Source organism: Sinocyclocheilus rhinocerous, unplaced genomic scaffold (genome assembly GCF_001515625.1).
Source record: "Sinocyclocheilus rhinocerous isolate Xijiao unplaced genomic scaffold, SAMN03320098_v1.1 scaffold2716, whole genome shotgun sequence".
In the NCBI taxonomy this organism is placed as follows: Eukaryota; Metazoa; Chordata; class Actinopteri; order Cypriniformes; family Cyprinidae; genus Sinocyclocheilus; species Sinocyclocheilus rhinocerous.
In genome coordinates this window covers 586442-604807 of record NW_015624199.1, presented here as the reverse complement: position 1 = coordinate 604807, position 18366 = coordinate 586442, and the positions used below count along the sequence as shown (strand labels likewise).

Here is an 18366-nt window from a genome sequence, read left to right as displayed (position 1 = left end):
CTCAGAATTGTGAGATATTAACTCGCAATTGCGAGTTATAAAGTCAGAATTGCAAGATATAAAGTAAGAATTCTGACTTTTTTTCCACAGAATTGTGAGATATAAACTCACAATTGCGAGTTATAAAGTCAGAATTGCGAGATATAAAGTCACAATTGCGAGATAAAAACTCGCAATTCTGACTCTTTTTTCAGAATTGTGATATATAAACTCGCAATTGCGAGTTAAAGTCAAATTTTGAGGGGGGAAAAAGACTGATATGTTCTCAGAATTGCGAGTTTATATCTCACAATTCTGAGAAAAAAAGTCAGAACTGCGAGTTTGTATCGCAATTCTGAGAAAAAAAGTCAGAATTGTGAGATAAAAAGTTACAATTACCTATTTTATTTTTTATTCAGTGGCAGAAACGGGCTTCCATACAATACTTCTACTTTCCTTAACATTAATATTCACACATTTATTTTCTGCAGGTTTTTGCATTTCAGTTCACTTCTAACTTGAGATCAGAGTGGGTGTTCGTGAGATTGCCCACCTGCAGTGATGGCGCCGCAGCCACCATGTGAACTGGCCCTGGCAGCCCAGACAATGTGTGGCCTCTTTATCGACCAGCCACCACTGCTCCTCCGCTCTCAGCTTCTGCTCGAACTCCAGAGCATCCGATTTCTTCCACAGAGCATCCTTATCCCTGAAACACAGAGAGAAAGGAGGAGATGAGAAACAGAGACTCAGAATCTCTTAGGTTCTCTTTTGTCTCTTGGGGTCCTCAATGACTTAAAGCACCTTTCATGGTTCATTTCCTTTTCATGTCAAGGATAGAGTTTTATAACATCTGCAGCTGTTTGATTATGTGAATAATTTTATTCACACCGAACTGCATATTTCATCAAAAAATAAATGCTTATGTGAGTTCCTGAATATCTCAGACACTTTTGTTGCAGCAGCACCTTTATTTTTGTTCGGTCGTGTTCTCATCTCAGCTGTCTGGCTCTCTAGACATTCGCATTTTAGTTTTGTTTTGAGAATTAAAGTGAATTACCTTACAAACCATGAGAACTCAGTAAGCCATGCACTTAAAAAGAGCAAATAACAAACATCTGCTTGTGTGTGAGTGTGGCAGGAATGTACAAAGACTGAGACAATCCAGCAGATGAGAACGGGCCCTTGACCTGCTTTTATTTGTGCTTCTTGTATTTTGATATACAGACACTGAACACAGCCATTATCAGCTTTTCTTAACATCTCATTGAGAATACAAGTAGCTTCATCTGTGAAATTGTTTTTAGTCTATTTTTAGTTTCTCTCCTCTGAAGCGTGACCAGAGCTTTTTATTTCAAGTAGCACAAGATGACATGCAAGCCTAAAGTAGTAAAAGAAATTGAGGGGCTTGCTTCATTATTAAGAGAATTTTTTTTTTAAGTTTACATTTTAAAACAAGATCTATATACAGACCTGATAAGTTCGATGAGCCGTTCCTCCAGGTTTAATCTGGTTTGGCCCAGATCCTCCAGCTCAGCAGACATCCGGAGATGCTGATTCTGAGTCTCTGTCAACACTTGATCCAATTTCTGCTTCAGTTCTTCCCTCTCTTTCTGTACCTCACTAAGAGCCTCTTTGGTACTAAGGGAGAGAGAAAAAGAAAATAGAAGCTCATAATAATGCATACAAATATAACCTAACCGATTACTAAAACTGAATCTCTTCCAGGGTCTACGAAATCCTTATGAAGATCCATTTGGAAATCCATTAGAGATGGCTTTTACACATGCAGATCCATTATCTGTACTGCATTAACCCTTTTATTGTGTTTTTGAACACTCACCTTGATACACTTTCTTGCAGTTGCTGTGTCTCACACTCTCTCTCATGCATCCGAGTCTCACAGTCAGCGATGTCAGAGTCTTTCTCCTCAATCAGATGGGAGTATTCAATATTTACTGCCTAAAAACACAAACAAACAGCCAAATGCATGAACACAATCTGTACACAGAAACATCAAACATTTGCATACACTGACACTGTAGTTATTTTGTCTCATTTTGTTTTATTTTATCTTGATTTTCATCTTATCCAAGGAATATAATTTTAAAAATTACTGTATTATTGAAATTACAGCATTTAACAATGTGTTAACATTAACAAAAATATACCATAACTAATCTATTTTGGACATGTAACATAACACTTACAAAAATTTCTATGGTTCTATCATGGTTGTTTGTACCATGGTATTTTGGTAGTATCATGGTATTCTTGAAAGCACCATGTAGATACATGCATTTCGCTACCATTGTCCATTTCAGGGCACAATAGTATTACCATCTAAAATCACTGCAATAACATGGTACTGCCTAAGAACTTTTTGTGAGATAATACGTTTTGTGGTATTCTTTTAAATACCATGGTGCATAAAATGGTATAATTCAGCATCATGGTTTTACCATCAAATACACTGTACCACTGTGCTTCTATTATAACCTTTTTCAAAGAGAAATAATTGTAAATGTATATTTGACTCAATAGTTATGCAAAACAAAATAACAGAGCAAAAAAACAAAAACAAGCTTTATTGTTGCAAAAAGCTGCACAACTGGAGGAGCATTATTTTAGAAAATAATTACAGTGGCACTTATACTCTAATTGACAAATATCTTCAGGTAACAGTCTGCAGTGTTCCTAATTATAGACTTAATGAGAAGCAAATTATTCATCACTGTCTGGCAATTAACCCCAATCTCTTGTCTTCTGTTCCACTGGCACAGTGGGTCTCCATTGAACAAGTACAAAAGGAGCAGCGAGAGATCAGACATTCATCACCTACTAATACCAGTGTTATCAGCCAACAGAGATGAATAATAATCATTCACATGCTGGTATGCAAAAAGTATCTGATGATCATGTAGATAATTGAAATAGAAGTATTAAAAGTGATGCTGTTAGTCTATCCTAACCTGGCTCAACATTTGCATACCTCTAACTCGGATAATTTGGCCTCCAGCTCAGATGTCTTCTTCAGCTCCATGTCTAGCTGAGTTTTCAAACCGTTAATCTCTTCATTAAGGCTCTAGGTTAAAAAACAAATACTAATTATATCAAGAAATAATACATAACGTATTTAAAAAAAGATACTATACTAAAATATTTGTAATACTAAAATAGTCACTATTTTACAAGAAAAGTACTTGGATTTCTGTTAATCACAAAGTAAATTAGATAAAACTACACTATAGTCTACTGAAAATGCTGCATTCATATCAAGACAGAAATACTGTAATTATGAGTTCCTGCCTTTTCCTTCACTCCCTGCTGTTGAAGTTCTTGGATCCGAGCAGCTTCGGCAGCCCATTGTTCCCGGGCTTCTTCCCGATCTGCCGTTAGCTTGCAAATTGTCATTCCCAACTCTGCCATTTCTGTGTTGACCCGATGGAGACCCTCTCTGGTCTCAGCATTCTCCAGAACCAACGTTTCATTCTGGGACTTGAGCTCTGCCAGCTCCTCTTGGACTGAAGTGAGTTCAGCAGTTGTTTTCTTGCATGTGGATGTCTCCTGATTCAGTTGCAAATATATGGCATCTACCCGTTCGCTAGACTGCAGCAGCTCTTTCACATGCAGTCGATTCTGCTCCTCTGCCTGCTTCTTCAACTGCTCAGTCAAGGTTCGTAGTTCTGCACAGGAAGCCTCGGTGACCTCCAGCTTTGCTTGGGTCTTGTCCTTTTCCTCCACAGCACTGTAAAGTTTAGCCCTGAGTCTCGTAGACTAGAGTTTTCTTGGTGAAGAGCCGCCAAGCTGGCATTAAGTCTCTCTGTTTCCTTCACTCCCTGCTGTTGAAGTTCTTGGATCCGAGCAGCTTCGGCAGCCCATTGTTCCCGGGCCTCTTCCCGCTCTGCGGTGAGCTTGCAAATTGTCATTCCCAACTCTGCCATTTCTGTGTTGACCCGATGGAGACCATCTCTGGTCTCGGCATTCTCCAGAACCAACCTTTCATTCTGGGCCTTAAACTCTGCCAGCTCCTCTTGGGCTGAATTGAGTTTGGCAGTTGTTTTCTTGCATGTGGACATCTCCTGATTCAGTTGCAAAGTTATTGCATCTACCCGTTCGCTAGACTGCAGCAGCTCTTTCACATGCAGTCGATTCTGCTCCTCTGCCTGCTTCTTCAACTGCTCAGTCAAGGTTCGTAGTTCTGCACAGGAAGCCTCGGTGACCTCCAGCTTTGCTTGGGTCTTGTCCTTTTCCTCCACAGCACTGTAAAGTTTAGCCCTGAGATTGAGCACCTCCTCTTGAAGCCTAGAAACCTCTTTCACACTCAGTCCCAGCTGATCTTCCAGGAGAGTCACTTTTGAGGCCATCTCTTGGGTCTCTTTAGCATGGCATGCACTCTGCTCAAGTTGGACCTTCTCCACAGCTGTCCTCTGGGCCTCAAGAGTCTTAATCATCTCTGTTTGTTTAATAAAGGCTCTTTCTGCCTTTGTCTTCTCCATTTCCAAATCCCTCTCCTCATCATCAATTTGTGCTCGCAACTGCTTCTCCGAGGCCTTCAATCCAGCCAGCTCACTCTCCAGAGAAGATTTGTTTTCAAGCAACTCCTTCTTGGTCTCTTCATTCTTGTTCACCCTCTGGAGGAGCTTGCTGTTTTCCTCCATTAGCTTGCCACAGCTATCTTTGTATTCCTCAATCTTCTTGGCCTGCTCTTTGGTGCTGTTCTCCAGTGCAGATATGGTTTCTCTGAGATTCTGTTTGTCGCTTTTAAGCTTCTCTGATTCCTTCTCCAAATACTGGACTCTCTTGATACTGGAGAGAAGATTGGACTCCTTAGCCTTCAGCTGTGTCCGTAATGTTTGCAACTGCCCTTCCAGGCCACTCACCTTCTTCTCAAGCTCTTCTTTATCCTCTTGCATTTCCTTCTGCTCCACTTTGGCCTGCTTTTCCATAGTTTCCTGAGAGAGCTGGAGATCTTGCAGTTGCTTTTGCAGGTTGCTGGTGTCCTTCTCTCGCACTGCAAGTGCCCCTTGAAGTTTGTCCATGACATTACGGTGCTCTTCTGCCCTGGTTTGCAGTTGCTCACCCTTTTCCATCCAAGCTGCCATTTTCACCTCAGCCTCTTTGAGTGCTTTATCCTTTATTCTGATTTTCTCAGCCAGCTGTTCTGCCTGCCTCCTCCTCTCTTCTCCTTCTGCCAGAGCATCTATCCTTCCCTTCTCAGCCTCTTTCAATTCATTTAACAGCTCGTGAATCTTCTGGGCGGAGTTGAAGTCACTGGCTGCCCTCTGGCCTTTCTCATCCAATACTCCATCTAGCCTTGCCATCAGTTCCTCATTTTTCCGTTCTGCTGCTGCCAACATGTCCTGGAGGTCCTTATAGGAAGCCTCCCTGATAGTCTCGCGTCCCCTCAAGACCTCCAGCTCATGGAATAGTGCTCGTTCGCTCTCAGCTAGCACCTCCAGGTTCCGCTGGAGCTCATGATGGTTACCTTGGGCAGCTAGAGAGACGTCCAGCTGCCTTTGGAGTTCTACCACAACCCCGTGGAGTTCACTTGCCTCTCTGCCAAACTGTTGAACCTGGTCAAGGAGCTCTCTTTGCTTTAATTCAGACTGGTCCAGCTCCAGACGGAGTTCGTCTATAGCACTGATGGAAGAATCATTTAGTCCACTGGAGTTTTGGACAGACATGTCTGATAGAAGCCCAGGTCCAAAGTCTGGACTCCCAGGGAACTCATGGGCCTGCTACAATGTTTGAAAGAAATTTTGTGAGAGGGAATATACATAGAATGAAAGAAAGAGAGATTGCTTGAACACTGCCATCTACTGGATATAAAACAGTAGTGTAAGTGTTTCTAAGTTTAGAATGATTCATGACAACAGGGACCTTCAAAAGGTGTGCTTGTACCTGTGAGTATGTACTGGCCAGACTGTTGATGCTGGAACTACGACTCGGTGGTTTCCACATGTGACTGGGGGAGCTAGTCATTCCCAGTGTCCTACTATGAGACATTTTTTTAATTAACTTTAAATTAAGTTAATTGAACATTAATCAGCTTATTCAAACACATCCACACACATACTATTTCCAGTCATGACAAATGGATCATAAATACTAAATGGCAAATGGACCATAAATTAGTAGCATTATATGTGTGCCAGTGTTTTTGTAGTAATATACTGTTGATGTTTTATTATTTATATTAGAAATTGCAAAAATTATAGTGTGCTCTTACCTTGCAAAAGTGGGCCACTCTGAGTCAAGGTCATGACCCCTGGATGCCACATCAAATTGAACATCATTGAGCTCATAGAGGTAATTAATGATGTCCACACTGAGATGGGGTTTGATAAATGGACTCCGAGAATTATACCAGTCACTACAGAAGAAAAAAAAAAGCTTGGAAAACAGTCTAGTTCTTCAATAAGACATAAAAATGATGGCACTCCAAATCTTATTACATTCAGGGTTTCTGCAGGTTTCCATGAAGGTAAATTTAAGACTTTTTAAGACCAAGTAAAAAAAAATTTAAAGAATAAAATGAATGCAACACATCAATATGTTTTCTAGTGTAAATGTCTTATATTAGCAACGCTTCAAAGTTTGAAAATAAAGCTTCCAACACATCTTCATTACTTTTTAATTCATTTTACAAAGAAACTTAAACTTGAATACAACTATAATATGGAAATAATGTTTAGACTACCTTCTGATCGCACTGCAAAAAAAAAAGAAGGTTTTCTTCATCATAATTTGTTTCTTGTTTCCCAGTGCAAAAATATAAATAAAGGTGCATTTAAATAAAGATGCATTTACTTGAGAAGCAAAATCAAAGCTCACAAAAGCTCACTTAATTTTGTTCAATTTCTTTCTCAAAAAACAAGACTTCATATCTTCAATTTGCATCTCAAGTAAATGAATATTGACTTAAGGATGTTTAGATATTTGTACTGGGAAAAAAATACTGAGGTATCTTTAAAGGAGTTTCTTATGTTCATCAAGGCTGCATTTATTTGATCAAAAAATATCAAGTTTTATTTCCATTTTAAATAATTTATAAAGTAACAGATTTAATTTACTGCCATGTTTAAAATACAATCACACATTGTAGCATATATGCAATGCACATCTACACATTATGTATTTTTTTTTTATTGCATGTTTTATTATTTTCATTAGTTTGTAATGTTTTTGTTGTTAAGGCTGTACTTTAAGAAGCTACTTTTAAAGGTGCAGTAATAGTTGATTATGACGACATTTATTTTTCAAATGTCCATATAAAGTATTTTATAAAACTTTTGTAAATCTATAATATATATTCATATGTTTCATACACCATACAAGTTAATTATTATCATGATAACTATTATTAATCAAATGTCCATATTGTATACAGTACTTGTCAAAAGTTTGGAAACATTAGGATTTTTAATTGTTTTTAATGAAGTCTCTTATGCTCAGCAAGGCTGCAATTATTGTATCAACATTTTCTGTAAAGCAAGAAATATTGTGAAATATTATTACAATTTTTTTTCTATGTGAATAGATTTTAAAATGTAATTTATTCCTGTGATATAATGCATTTTCAGCATCATTACTCCAGTCTTCCACTCTACTTTGCTATTTTTTTCAGTATTCTTTGATGAATAGAAAGTTCAAAAGAACAGAGTCTATTTGAAATTGAATCTTTTGTAACATTATTAATGTTTTTACTGTCATTTTTTATTAATCGGATGCATGTTTGCTAAATAAAAGCATTCATTTCTATTTAAAAAACCACACGCACTCAAACACACAATAAAAATTTGAATGGTAGCATATCAAGGTTTTCGCATATTTAAGCAGCACTACTGTTTTCATCATTGATAATAATAAGAAATGTTTCTTGAGCAGCATATTAGAATGATTCCTGAAGGATCATGTGACACTGAAGACTGGAGTAATGATGCTGAAAATTCAGCTTTGCATCACAGAAATAAATTATATTTTAAAATATATTGAAATAGAAAACATTTGTTTTAAATTGTAATAATATTTCACAATATTACTGTTTTTATTGTATTTTTGATTTTCTGTAAAGCAAGAAATATTGTGAAATATTATTACAATTTGTTTTCTATGTGAATAGATTTTAAAATGTAATTTATTCCTGTGATATAATGCTGAATTTTCAGCATCATTACTCCAGTCTTCCACTCTACTTTGCTATTTTTTTCAGTATTCTTTGATGAATAGAAAGTTCAAAAGAACAGAGTCTATTTGAAATTGAATCTTTTGTAACATTATTAATGTTTTTACTGTAATTTTTTATTAATCGGATGCATGTTTGCTAAATAAAAGCATTCATTTCTATTTAAAAAACCACACGCACTCAAACACACAATAAAAATTTGAATGGTAGCATATCAAGGTTTCCGCATATTTAAGCAGCACTACTGTTTTCATCATTGATAATAATAAGAAATGTTTCTTGAGCAGCAAATCAGCATATTAGAATGATTCCTGAAGGATCATGTGACACTGAAGACTGGAGTAATGATGCTGAAAATTCAGCTTTGCATCACAGAAATAAATTATATTTTAAATTATATTGAAATAGAAAACATTTGTTTTAAATTTTAATAATATTTCACAATATTACTGTTTTTATTGTATTTTTGAAAACATGGTGAGCATAAGAGACTTCATCAAAAACATGTTAAAATCGTAATGTTTCCAAACTTTTAACAATTACTGCATTAATATAAAATCCAATCATATGAATATTTTTTTCATACACATACATGTAGAAACATTGCACTGACACACATTTCATTGTCTTCATTAAAAAAAAAAAAAATTAATAATATCAAAAGGACATTTCAATGTAATATTTGGAATTCAAAAATCAAAGACTTAGACTAAGGGTCTGAATACTAAATTCTATGTTTATTAAGAAAGATGGGTAGCATGACAGGTGAGGTGACAGTGAAGTGTTACCTGGTGACCCTGTGGTTCATGAGGCACTGCTGGAGTGTGTCAGCCAGCCGCTGATGCACGAGTGAGTAACGGATAAATGCTCTGCCTTTACCCAGAGACGTCTTGAGCTAAGAGAGAAAAAGAACAAAGCTTTCACTGCCACTCAAGTATCTGCAGTGTTCCAAAACATATCGGACACTATTCAAATTTGAATGACAATAGATAAAATAGTTGTTGTTTTTTTGGAGGGGGGACATTTTTCAAGGTGTTGCAAGTGACTGCTAGGATGTTTTGGGTGGTTGCTTAATATTTAAGGCGAATAACTTTTAATATTGTTAAAAGCTTTTTAATTGACACAATTTTTTTCTTTTAAATTGATGGATGTTTGACTTTTTCTGTGTGGCATAATGAAATGCCCATATTTACACATGCATACAGACACAGACTACAACTAGTAACCAGTCAAAGATGAATAATTTACCTACTGTTACTCAAATTTAATTCCCAAAATTCAGCGTATCTGCCACCGAAACTGACCTCACCACAAGACAAGGAAGCTGGTCACCACTGTAGCAGAGTTCAGTGTCAAGACAATACAAAAACAAATCTGACCGTGGACAATATCAAACAGCGTTCATGGGGAAGTGGCACTTTTAAAAAGAACATGGCATTTAGATCAGCGTATAATGTGGACAGACAAGGAACAACCTAATCAATAGTATCACAATAATCTCTTGCATTTCAGTGAGAAAACGGAACTGTACAAATCCGATAGGAAGGTTTGTTTAAACAAAAAGTGTGTGTCTACGGACATGCTTTGGTAAGAGATGTCCAGTAATACAACACAATAAAAAAAGGGCAGTGAACATGGACATTTACCGCTTTTTCATGCATATGCAATTATTATAAATGAATAATAAAATATTAGTCACATTAGTAGTATTGTTTAATGACAGAATTTTCATTTTTGGGTGAACTAATCCTTTAATGTGATAATAAGTGAATGTGAATGACACAGGTTTATATATTTTTATTTCTTACATGTTTATGCATTTGCATTAGTTTGCAATGTTTTTATTGTTAACTGTTGTTTTTACTATGTAAAGTGCTCTGAGAAGCTACTTTTGAAGGTGCTTTAAATAAAGTTTATTATTAGCAATATTATTAAATATTATTAATTAGTATGTATTATTTATGAATATTAATAAATATAATATGATCATTACATTAATCTATCAAATGTCCATATTATATAGTAATATAAAATTTATATTACCTACTCGTATTTCTCATACACCTACATTATTGTTATTATTATTATAAATGATTTTGTTATAATAAAAATAAAAAAATATTTAGCATGTCACACAGGAACATACTCCTCAGAAGCATGTTGGAAGTGAATGAGATAGATATTAACCTCTGGAATTGATTTAACAAAGCGGATTCCATCGTTTGCTCCTTTGATTTTGACCAGGCAGTCGCTGAAATAATCCCAGTAGTCTTTTCTGGATCCCAGAAATGTTGTTTTCTCCTTCTGGCCGAACTGAGTATAACAATAACATAACACTTCAGATAAATGACTGAGAAGCAGGCTCAAAGAAGTTTAAATGAAAAAGTTTCAAGTCCTTTTGGGACAGCATGAGATCTCATCTTGCACGATTAGGGCTTTTGAGTGCATCCATATGGCCTGCTTCACACCTGGTATTAGCATCCGTCACGGATGATCAGATCTCAAGTGAGTCGGCAGAGACAACTGTCATTTACACCTGATATTAACATGCATGTCCTGTGATCACTTGTAGTTGGGTTTAATCAAAGCGAGGGTTTCCCATTATGTGACTAATTACATCAGTCTGTCACTGCATGTTGATAATACACAAAAATAAAGCACCAGAAATACAAATAAAGCACACAAAACTACGGTGGCCGAGAGAGCTCAACGCGCTGCAAATGAAAAAAGCACATGCAAATAGAAAAAACACCAGCGAATTAAGAAAATATCTTCATCAGTTTGACAACACATGCGCTGCAAAGACTCACAACACAACCAGATACAGAAACGCGCCGCAAATACACACAGACATGGCTACTATAGTTAAACCATGGTAATCACAAATTACACTAACCATAGTTTAACCATGATATTTGTGTCGTAGTTACACAAATAGTAATCACCCCAAAAAAAATGGTAATGGTAAAATTGCAAACACCAAAAACATCATTAATACACTTTTACTTTAATAAAACCATAGTTCATTTTCGTAAGGGTTGTTGGGGTCCCCTTGAAACATTTCCGTTGTGGTCTGTGCTACATGCAACGCTTTTCTGTATTTGGTTGTGTTGTGTGTATTCGCAGTCCATTTCTGTATTTAATTGTGTTGTGAGGATTTGCAGCGCGTTTCTGTATTTGGTCGCATTGTGAGAATTTGCAGAACATGTGTTGTCAAACTGATGACTCTCTCGGTCACCGTACAAAACAAATTAATTTAAAGGGAAAACATTTCATAGCCCTTTAGCCAATTATTGTTCTTGCTTTGAGCATAAACTCACTTAATTTTGTTTCATTTTTAAGTAGGGCTGGGTATCGAGTTTGATACTTTTTAGGCACCGACCGAAATGCCTCGATACCATCGAGTATCGAAAAACGTCTCGTCGTTCGGTACCAAATTTCGATACCTAAGGGGTTAATCTCATCAGCGTCAGTGAGCCAGCTAATGCTCATCAGATCGTGTAAATCAGTGGAAAATGAATAGAAATTATGATTCTGTCTGAGCTATGCGTTTTAAAACGAACACTAAGTAGTGTAAATGTAGCCTAACAGATGTGTAAACTGAAGACTATTTGAGCTTTATTAAAACTATTTGAACTGATTTATTGTGTTGGTTACATTTTGTTCCTTTGTGCAGTGGCTCAGGAGATGAGTCTTTGAGTTTGTATAAACATCAACAAGCTGAAAAATAAAAAATCTTTTTTTTTTTAGATAATGTAATCTTGTTAAAATTTATTTCATAAAATTGGTATCGAAAAAAGTATCGTTCAGGAACCGGTATCGAAGTCAAGGTATCGGTATCGATATCGAAAATGTTTGAACGATACCCAGCCCTATTTTTAAGACATCATTTTAAATTTGCATCTTGATTACTTTTTTCTTGTAAACCCACACATAACAGTAAAGTTTAAAATCCTTGTTTTAGCACAATGGTTGATTGGCAGGTGAGTATGCGATACTGTTTTGTTGGTCAGGCTGCATGAGAATTTACACAACAAATACGATGTAATCATATGCATTTCTAGCTACTTTGATCAATCAAATAAGAAGTTTGGGAGCCCGTTTACATCTTTTTTCCGTGTCTATGTCTCTGACCTGTAGCAGGTACTCCAGTTTGTAGGCGAACTTGTGCAGGTTGGAGCTGTCATCTGTAATGGGCTCGCCGTTCTCCTTATACTCTTTTGTCAGTTCTGAAACAGCATCTGTAAGAAAAGACCATCAGAATAAAGCAAGTATGACAATCAAAATGACATAAAGATATGTAAATGCACATTTTAAAACTTATACTCTTTTGTCAGTTCTGAAACAGCATCTGTAAGAAAAGACCATCAGAATAAAGCAAGTATGACAATCAAAATGACAAAGATATGTAAATGCACATTTTAAAACAATTACAGAGCAACACACTGTAATTAATAATTTTAGTCATTTTTTTCAAGGGTTTAAGAAGTGTTTTTTCTCCTTCTTTAGCCCATTTTTGGTTGTATGTCTTCCACGCGCCTTTCATCCACCTCAGGAACTGAAACGGCACACATGAGGGATAAACTCTGACACGCAGGTCTCTCTCGTTTTGCATTTCTCTTTCCCCCATGTTGAAAGCCAGCACCCTGAGGACTGCAACTGCACGTGCTCCACCGTGGACCACGTGTCTCTTTTCACTCTCTAAACAATAGCTCTGCCTCTCTCATGAAGGCCAACGCACATCCGTACCATGCAGATCTCTGATAATCCGTTGGATGTGACCCTCTCCGACTGCAGCACCAGCGGCCATGGTCTGACTAGCTTCCTGCCAACGAGGTCAAGAGGTCATCCGTAGTCTGCTGAGTGAAAGAATCACAGTGACAAAAGATAACTCACATTTTATATGCACATTATATTTATTTATAAAGAAGCATGACATATCAGTCATATTAGTGATTTTAAGTGGTATCCCTTGTTGTCCTCTAAAATCAAAATCCACCAACATATTTATTTAGAACTGTTTTGGACTGTTTTCGCTTGTAAACGGTGCTTGATCTGTGCATATTTCTATCCTGATTCAGACGAGACGACTTTTCCACTGGAGGAAGGAATGTTATGGATAGAGGGGCTTGTATTTTAGCCAGAAGCGATGGTTGGAAGTTAAAAAACGTCTTAACAATGGATTCGTTTATTACAAACGCGCAGCTTTTTTCTTCACAGGATTTTAATTGATGTTTTCATCAGCTGTTTGGACTCTCAATCTGTCAGCACTCATTCACTGAAGAGGACCCATTGGTGAGCAAGTGATGCAATGCCGAATTTCTTCAAATCTGGTTCCATGAAGAAACAAACTCATATGCATCTTGGATGACCAGAGCATAATTTTTCAGCAAATGTTAATTTTTGGATGAAGTAGTAAAGCATCACTACTAGTGCTTATACTTATTTGCGTTTCTATGTAGGAATGCTCCATTTTCCAAGTAGTACAAATCAATAATATTTCTGATTATTTTGGTATCGCTATAATCTGGATCATTGCTTGAATTCACAAGGCCACAAACAAGGATCTCGGTATTGCCCTCTGTTGACGACCAAAGCTTTAGCACATAATAATAGTCAAGGCCAAAATGTCTATTTTCTTATTAAAATGAAGCATTGTGCAACATTGTGTAGTAAAGTGATAGCAATGCCAGCAGGACAAAAACTACTATGAACGCTGAAATACAGAAAGACATCCACCAGCTGTCCTGAATGTTTGTGGTAAACTAGGCATCTGTTAAGCAAAAATACAATATCTGGTGATATAAAAGCAAAAGATTTTCACTATAAAGGAACTACTAAAATTGCACCAATTGCAAGCTAAAGATAATTTAGAACATGGCAAGACAAACCTACTTCTCTAATCTATTTTAACAGCTGGTTTAAACAGTGGTTTGGTGAAGATTCTGTGAAACAAAAATACTAAGAACTAATAACAGCAATTTTGCTGACAGTTTTGTTTTTATACTTAGCCTAAGTGTATTTATAGAGAGATATTTGTTTTTATACTTAGCCTAAGTGTATTTATAGATAGATAGATAGATAGATAGATTTTTCCATTTAAGACAGTTTAACTTATCTAGTTCTTCTAAAATAGTCAAATGACATTCACTGCGTCTACTGTTTGTTTATGATAATTTATGACTACGCAGAATTTTAAATATCAAGTTACAAAATTATAACACATGACATCTGAACCCTCAGTGGAACAGATAAGACCTTTGAGAGAAACAATAATATTTACTGTACTGTTCGATTACACAACATCAATAGAAACAGCTGTTTTTGAAATGTAAACAAACATCAGTGTCCGCGTTCTTTCACACGTTCCATTGCCTTTCACTGGTTTGAATTCAAATGAAAAGGAACAAGTTCTCTGGAACAGCGTCTTTTGTTGCCATAGAAACTAGGTTTAAAAAAACGAACAGAAGTTCAACTATATAAAACAACTATACAGTCAAGAATTTACAGGGTAAACAGCCAGTCACGCGCAGGATGACATGTCAGAATGTTTATTCCGGATAAACGCGGTTTTAAACTGAAGTTAGCATGTATGTATTACAGCTGGACGTTTGTTAAATGTGTGATAAATGTCTTGAAAGTGAAAAAAAAGAAGCTGACATACTTTGGCTCTTGTAAGGATCCGAGAAGGTCCACTTTTAGTTTACATCGTGAAACAACCTTGCTAGGCTGCTATTTTTGATTGACAGAAATTTCCGCCATAGACGGCGGACTTCACAGCCGAACTCTTTTTTTATTGGACCGCGAAAAATAGCCCCGCCTTAAGTTTGGTTACGAGAACAAGAGCAGTTCTTTTCAAGTAGTGCTCACTGTAGAGCCAAATGACATCCAGCTCTTGTGTAATGATAGGATAACGGGTAGACTTTAGGGTGTGTAAGTCCCACTCGCTGGATCTCATGAAATTATATATATTATATTTATATTTATTATATTATATTATATTTATATTTAAAAAAGTATATATACAGTAATCTTGCAAAATGTTATTACAATATAAAATAATGGTTTCTATTTTAATTTCCTTTCCTCTGAATTTCCATCAGCCATTACTCCAGTATAAAGTGTCACATGATCCTTAAGAAATCATTCTAATATGCTGATTTATTATTAGAATTATCAATGATGGCAACAGTTGTGCTGCCAAATATTTTTTGGGAGAGACAGACAGACAGACAGATAGATAGATAGATAGATAGATAATTTTATTTATTTTAGTTATGTAATATAATAACATTACTTAGAGTGTGCAGGTCCCCCTCACTGGATGTCATGAAATTATATGTACACACACGCATATATATATATATATCATTTTATTTATTTTAGTTATGTAATGTAATAACATTAAATATTATAATATATTACAAAAAAAAAATTCTTCCACTATTCTTCTATGATATCTATTCTATTCCATCAATTATTACTTAATTTTGATATTTCTGTCTAACAAACAAACGGTCTTTTGTGTACATGATTGTCATGCTTGTACATGCATGTAGGTGTGTTTAAAAAAAAAAAGAGGAAGAAAAACCTCCTCTTCAGTATAAATAGTGAAAAACACGAACGCCTCTACCACATCTCTGATCACCTGTCTATTGGACAAGAAGGTCAGCCCAAAAAGCTGTGGGGACAATATTTTATATATTTCATATCAGTCTGGTTTGATTCTGTTTAGTTAGAGAAGAGATAGTTTATTGTCTTGCAAACTGACAGTGGAAAGAGCAACAGGTAAGAACTAAATGTTTAGTAAACTAATTTAGTATATTCACACTGGGATAAATTTAGATAAATTGATTAATATAACTTTTTTCTCTTGTTTTGTCTTAATGAAAAGGCAGATTGTGTTGATGTTTGAGTTGATTCTCCACAGAAACGTGGGCAAACCGGATCTGTTCTGACTGAAATAGTTTGCTGTTGCAGAACAACATGACTGATGAGAATGCAACGTATTACTATAACTCAGTCTATGCAGATGAGTTGTGTCACAAAGAGGAGGTGGTGAAAATCGGATCCTTTGTTATTCCAATCTTTTTCACAGCAGTGGTTGTGTTGAGCTGCATCGGTAACATCCTCGTTCTGGTCATGCTTGCACTCTACGAGAGCCTCAAATCCCTGACCAACGTCTTCATCCTCAATTTAGCTGTGTCAGATCTGCTGTTCACTTTTGGCCTTCCGTTTTGGGCCTCGTACTACATCTGGGGTTGGACATTTGGAGAGGTTGGCTGTAAAGCTGTGAAGTTCTTCTTCTATGTGGGCTTTTACAGCAGCGTGTTGTTCTTGACTCTAATGACCGTTCAGCGTTACATGGCAGTGGTTCATCCTCTGTCTGACTGGGAGAGATGCAGAGGCCTTTCCGTCTCTCCTTTTATCGTTTGGATTCTGAGTGGAACGGTTGCACTGCTCGGTTCACTTCATAGCAAAGTCATGACAGAATCTGAGAGCCTATACTGTGAATATGACAGTATTGAATGGAGATCTGGCATTGCTTATTTTCAAAATGCTTTTTTCTTCATTGCATTCCTAATCATGGGTTATTGCTATGGCAGAATGCTGCGGACGATCACAAAATCACGGACTAATAAGAGACACAAGACTGTTAGACTAATATTCTGTATTGCACTGGTGTTTTTTATTGGTTGGGCTCCATATAACATTGTCATGTTCCTAAAATCTTTGACTGTCCATCCATTCACTGACTGTGAAGTAAGCATTAGTCTAGAATATGCATATTATGCTTGCCGAATGATAGCTTTCTCGCACTGCTGCTTGAACCCTGTGTTTTACGTTTTTGTTGGAGTAAAGTTCAGGAATCATCTAAAAATGATTCTGCAGAAGATCTTTCAAAAAAAAAAAAAACTCAATTCCAGTCAAACCAGATTGGCAAAAAATCAATCGCAGGGTTCAATGTATTAAGAGAAAACTCAAGTACTTTTACCGATTGCAGCGAACCAACTTTGAGTTTTAAAATACAATGTGAATGATGTACACAGAGATACTGTTGCAGCTATTTTTTATTATTATTATTGATATGCTGGAGCTGATTATTTGAAAACTTTGTTGAGCCATTGCACAACTTCTGCCAATATAACTGCAATCGTTACATCTGCATAATTGAAATTTAAATAAACAAAGTGCCACTTTACAGGATAATTCCTCTCTCTATCAAGCAGCAAAAGCATTCAGTTCTGAGAAAATCATGTTCCTAATTATAACCAGTGTTCTTCCTTTTTGTGGTTAAAAGTTCTAAATTTTTGTAGGTAAAAATATAACTGAAAGTACGTAATAAGCCCACCAACAAATGTGTCATTAGTAATGCAGAAAATATTCTAATATGAAATTAAAATATATCTATATACCTTCTTTCGTCTGTTACTGTATGAATTTAATGTACATTATGACTTTCATGTTTATGTCACTGCTTGTACAGTTTATTAAATGGATAATGCAGAGTAAAAGTAAAATCCTGCATGATCATAAAATATGACTCCAGTTTATGAATTATGGTTCCATGAAGAACCTTTAACATTCATGGAAACTTTCTATTGCACAAAAGGTTCTTTATAGTGAGAAAAAAGGTTCTTTAGATTATTGAAATATTCTTCACACTAGGAATGAATTCTTGTAAGAACTGTTCACTTAAAAGTTCTTTGGAGAACCAAAAATGGCTCTTCAATGGCATTGCTGAAAAAAATAAAACATTTATTTTTAAGAGTGTGGTCAGTTTTTGTGGTCAAAAATTACTGCCCATTTTTACTATAAACATTTGTTCTACACTGAAATGGTTCTAAATTCTTCTGTTTGTAACAATAGCAGAACCCCTTTCGGTGTTAAATAGAATCCATTCCGCTCTTCCATTTAAAGTCCCCATGAAATCAAAATTTAAGTTTTTTGGGTGTTAGTATCAATATGTTAGTCTTAAGGTTATCTATAAGGCAGTGCGCTCCAAAACAGTGACAAAATTCACATTTAGAAGATATAAGCATTCAAAGCTTGCAGTTCGTCACATCCGCCAAAACGGTTCAACAATTTTTTTTGACGTCACATCGTACTTCAGCTTCTCATGGCACGTAGTGCACTATATAGTGGACAGGGAACGATTCAAACAGTGTAAATATGCTTTCCATTGAGGAAAAAAAGAAGTC

The 18366-nt window shown here is 36.1% G+C and overlaps 2 protein-coding genes across 2 annotated transcripts in view; one reads left to right on the top strand and one right to left on the bottom strand.

Moving 5' to 3' along the window:
- Positions 1-14907, bottom strand: part of LOC107738442 (FYVE and coiled-coil domain-containing protein 1-like) — a 28454-nt gene extending 13547 nt beyond the window's left edge. The window contains exons 1-13 of the mRNA XM_016550206.1: positions 14829-14907; positions 12914-13023; positions 12299-12405; positions 10352-10477; positions 8953-9059; positions 6209-6352; positions 5881-5974; positions 3726-5717; positions 3286-3639; positions 2969-3061; positions 1820-1938; positions 1450-1617; positions 533-685 (exon numbers count right to left, since the gene is read on the bottom strand). Coding sequence (XP_016405692.1) covers positions 533-685; positions 1450-1617; positions 1820-1938; positions 2969-3061; positions 3286-3639; positions 3726-5717; positions 5881-5974; positions 6209-6352; positions 8953-9059; positions 10352-10477; positions 12299-12405; positions 12914-12974 — 3518 coding nt within the window. The 5' untranslated portion in view covers positions 12975-13023; positions 14829-14907. The remainder of the gene's footprint in view (positions 1-532; positions 686-1449; positions 1618-1819; positions 1939-2968; positions 3062-3285; positions 3640-3725; positions 5718-5880; positions 5975-6208; positions 6353-8952; positions 9060-10351; positions 10478-12298; positions 12406-12913; positions 13024-14828) is intronic.
- A 1221-nt stretch (positions 14908-16128) lies between these two features.
- xcr1a.1 (chemokine (C motif) receptor 1a, duplicate 1) lies at positions 16129-17519 on the top strand. The gene has a single exon (XM_016550290.1). The coding sequence runs from the start codon at positions 16151-16153 to the stop codon at positions 17135-17137; it is 987 nt and encodes a 328-aa protein (XP_016405776.1). The 5' UTR covers positions 16129-16150; the 3' UTR covers positions 17138-17519.
- The last annotated feature ends 847 nt before the right edge of the window (positions 17520-18366 follow it).

Bases quoted from the DNA above. Each gene is read 5' to 3' on its own strand.
- xcr1a.1 (XM_016550290.1), top strand. From the start codon at position 16,151: ATGACTGATGAGAATGCAACGTATTACTATAACTCAGTCTATGCAGAT.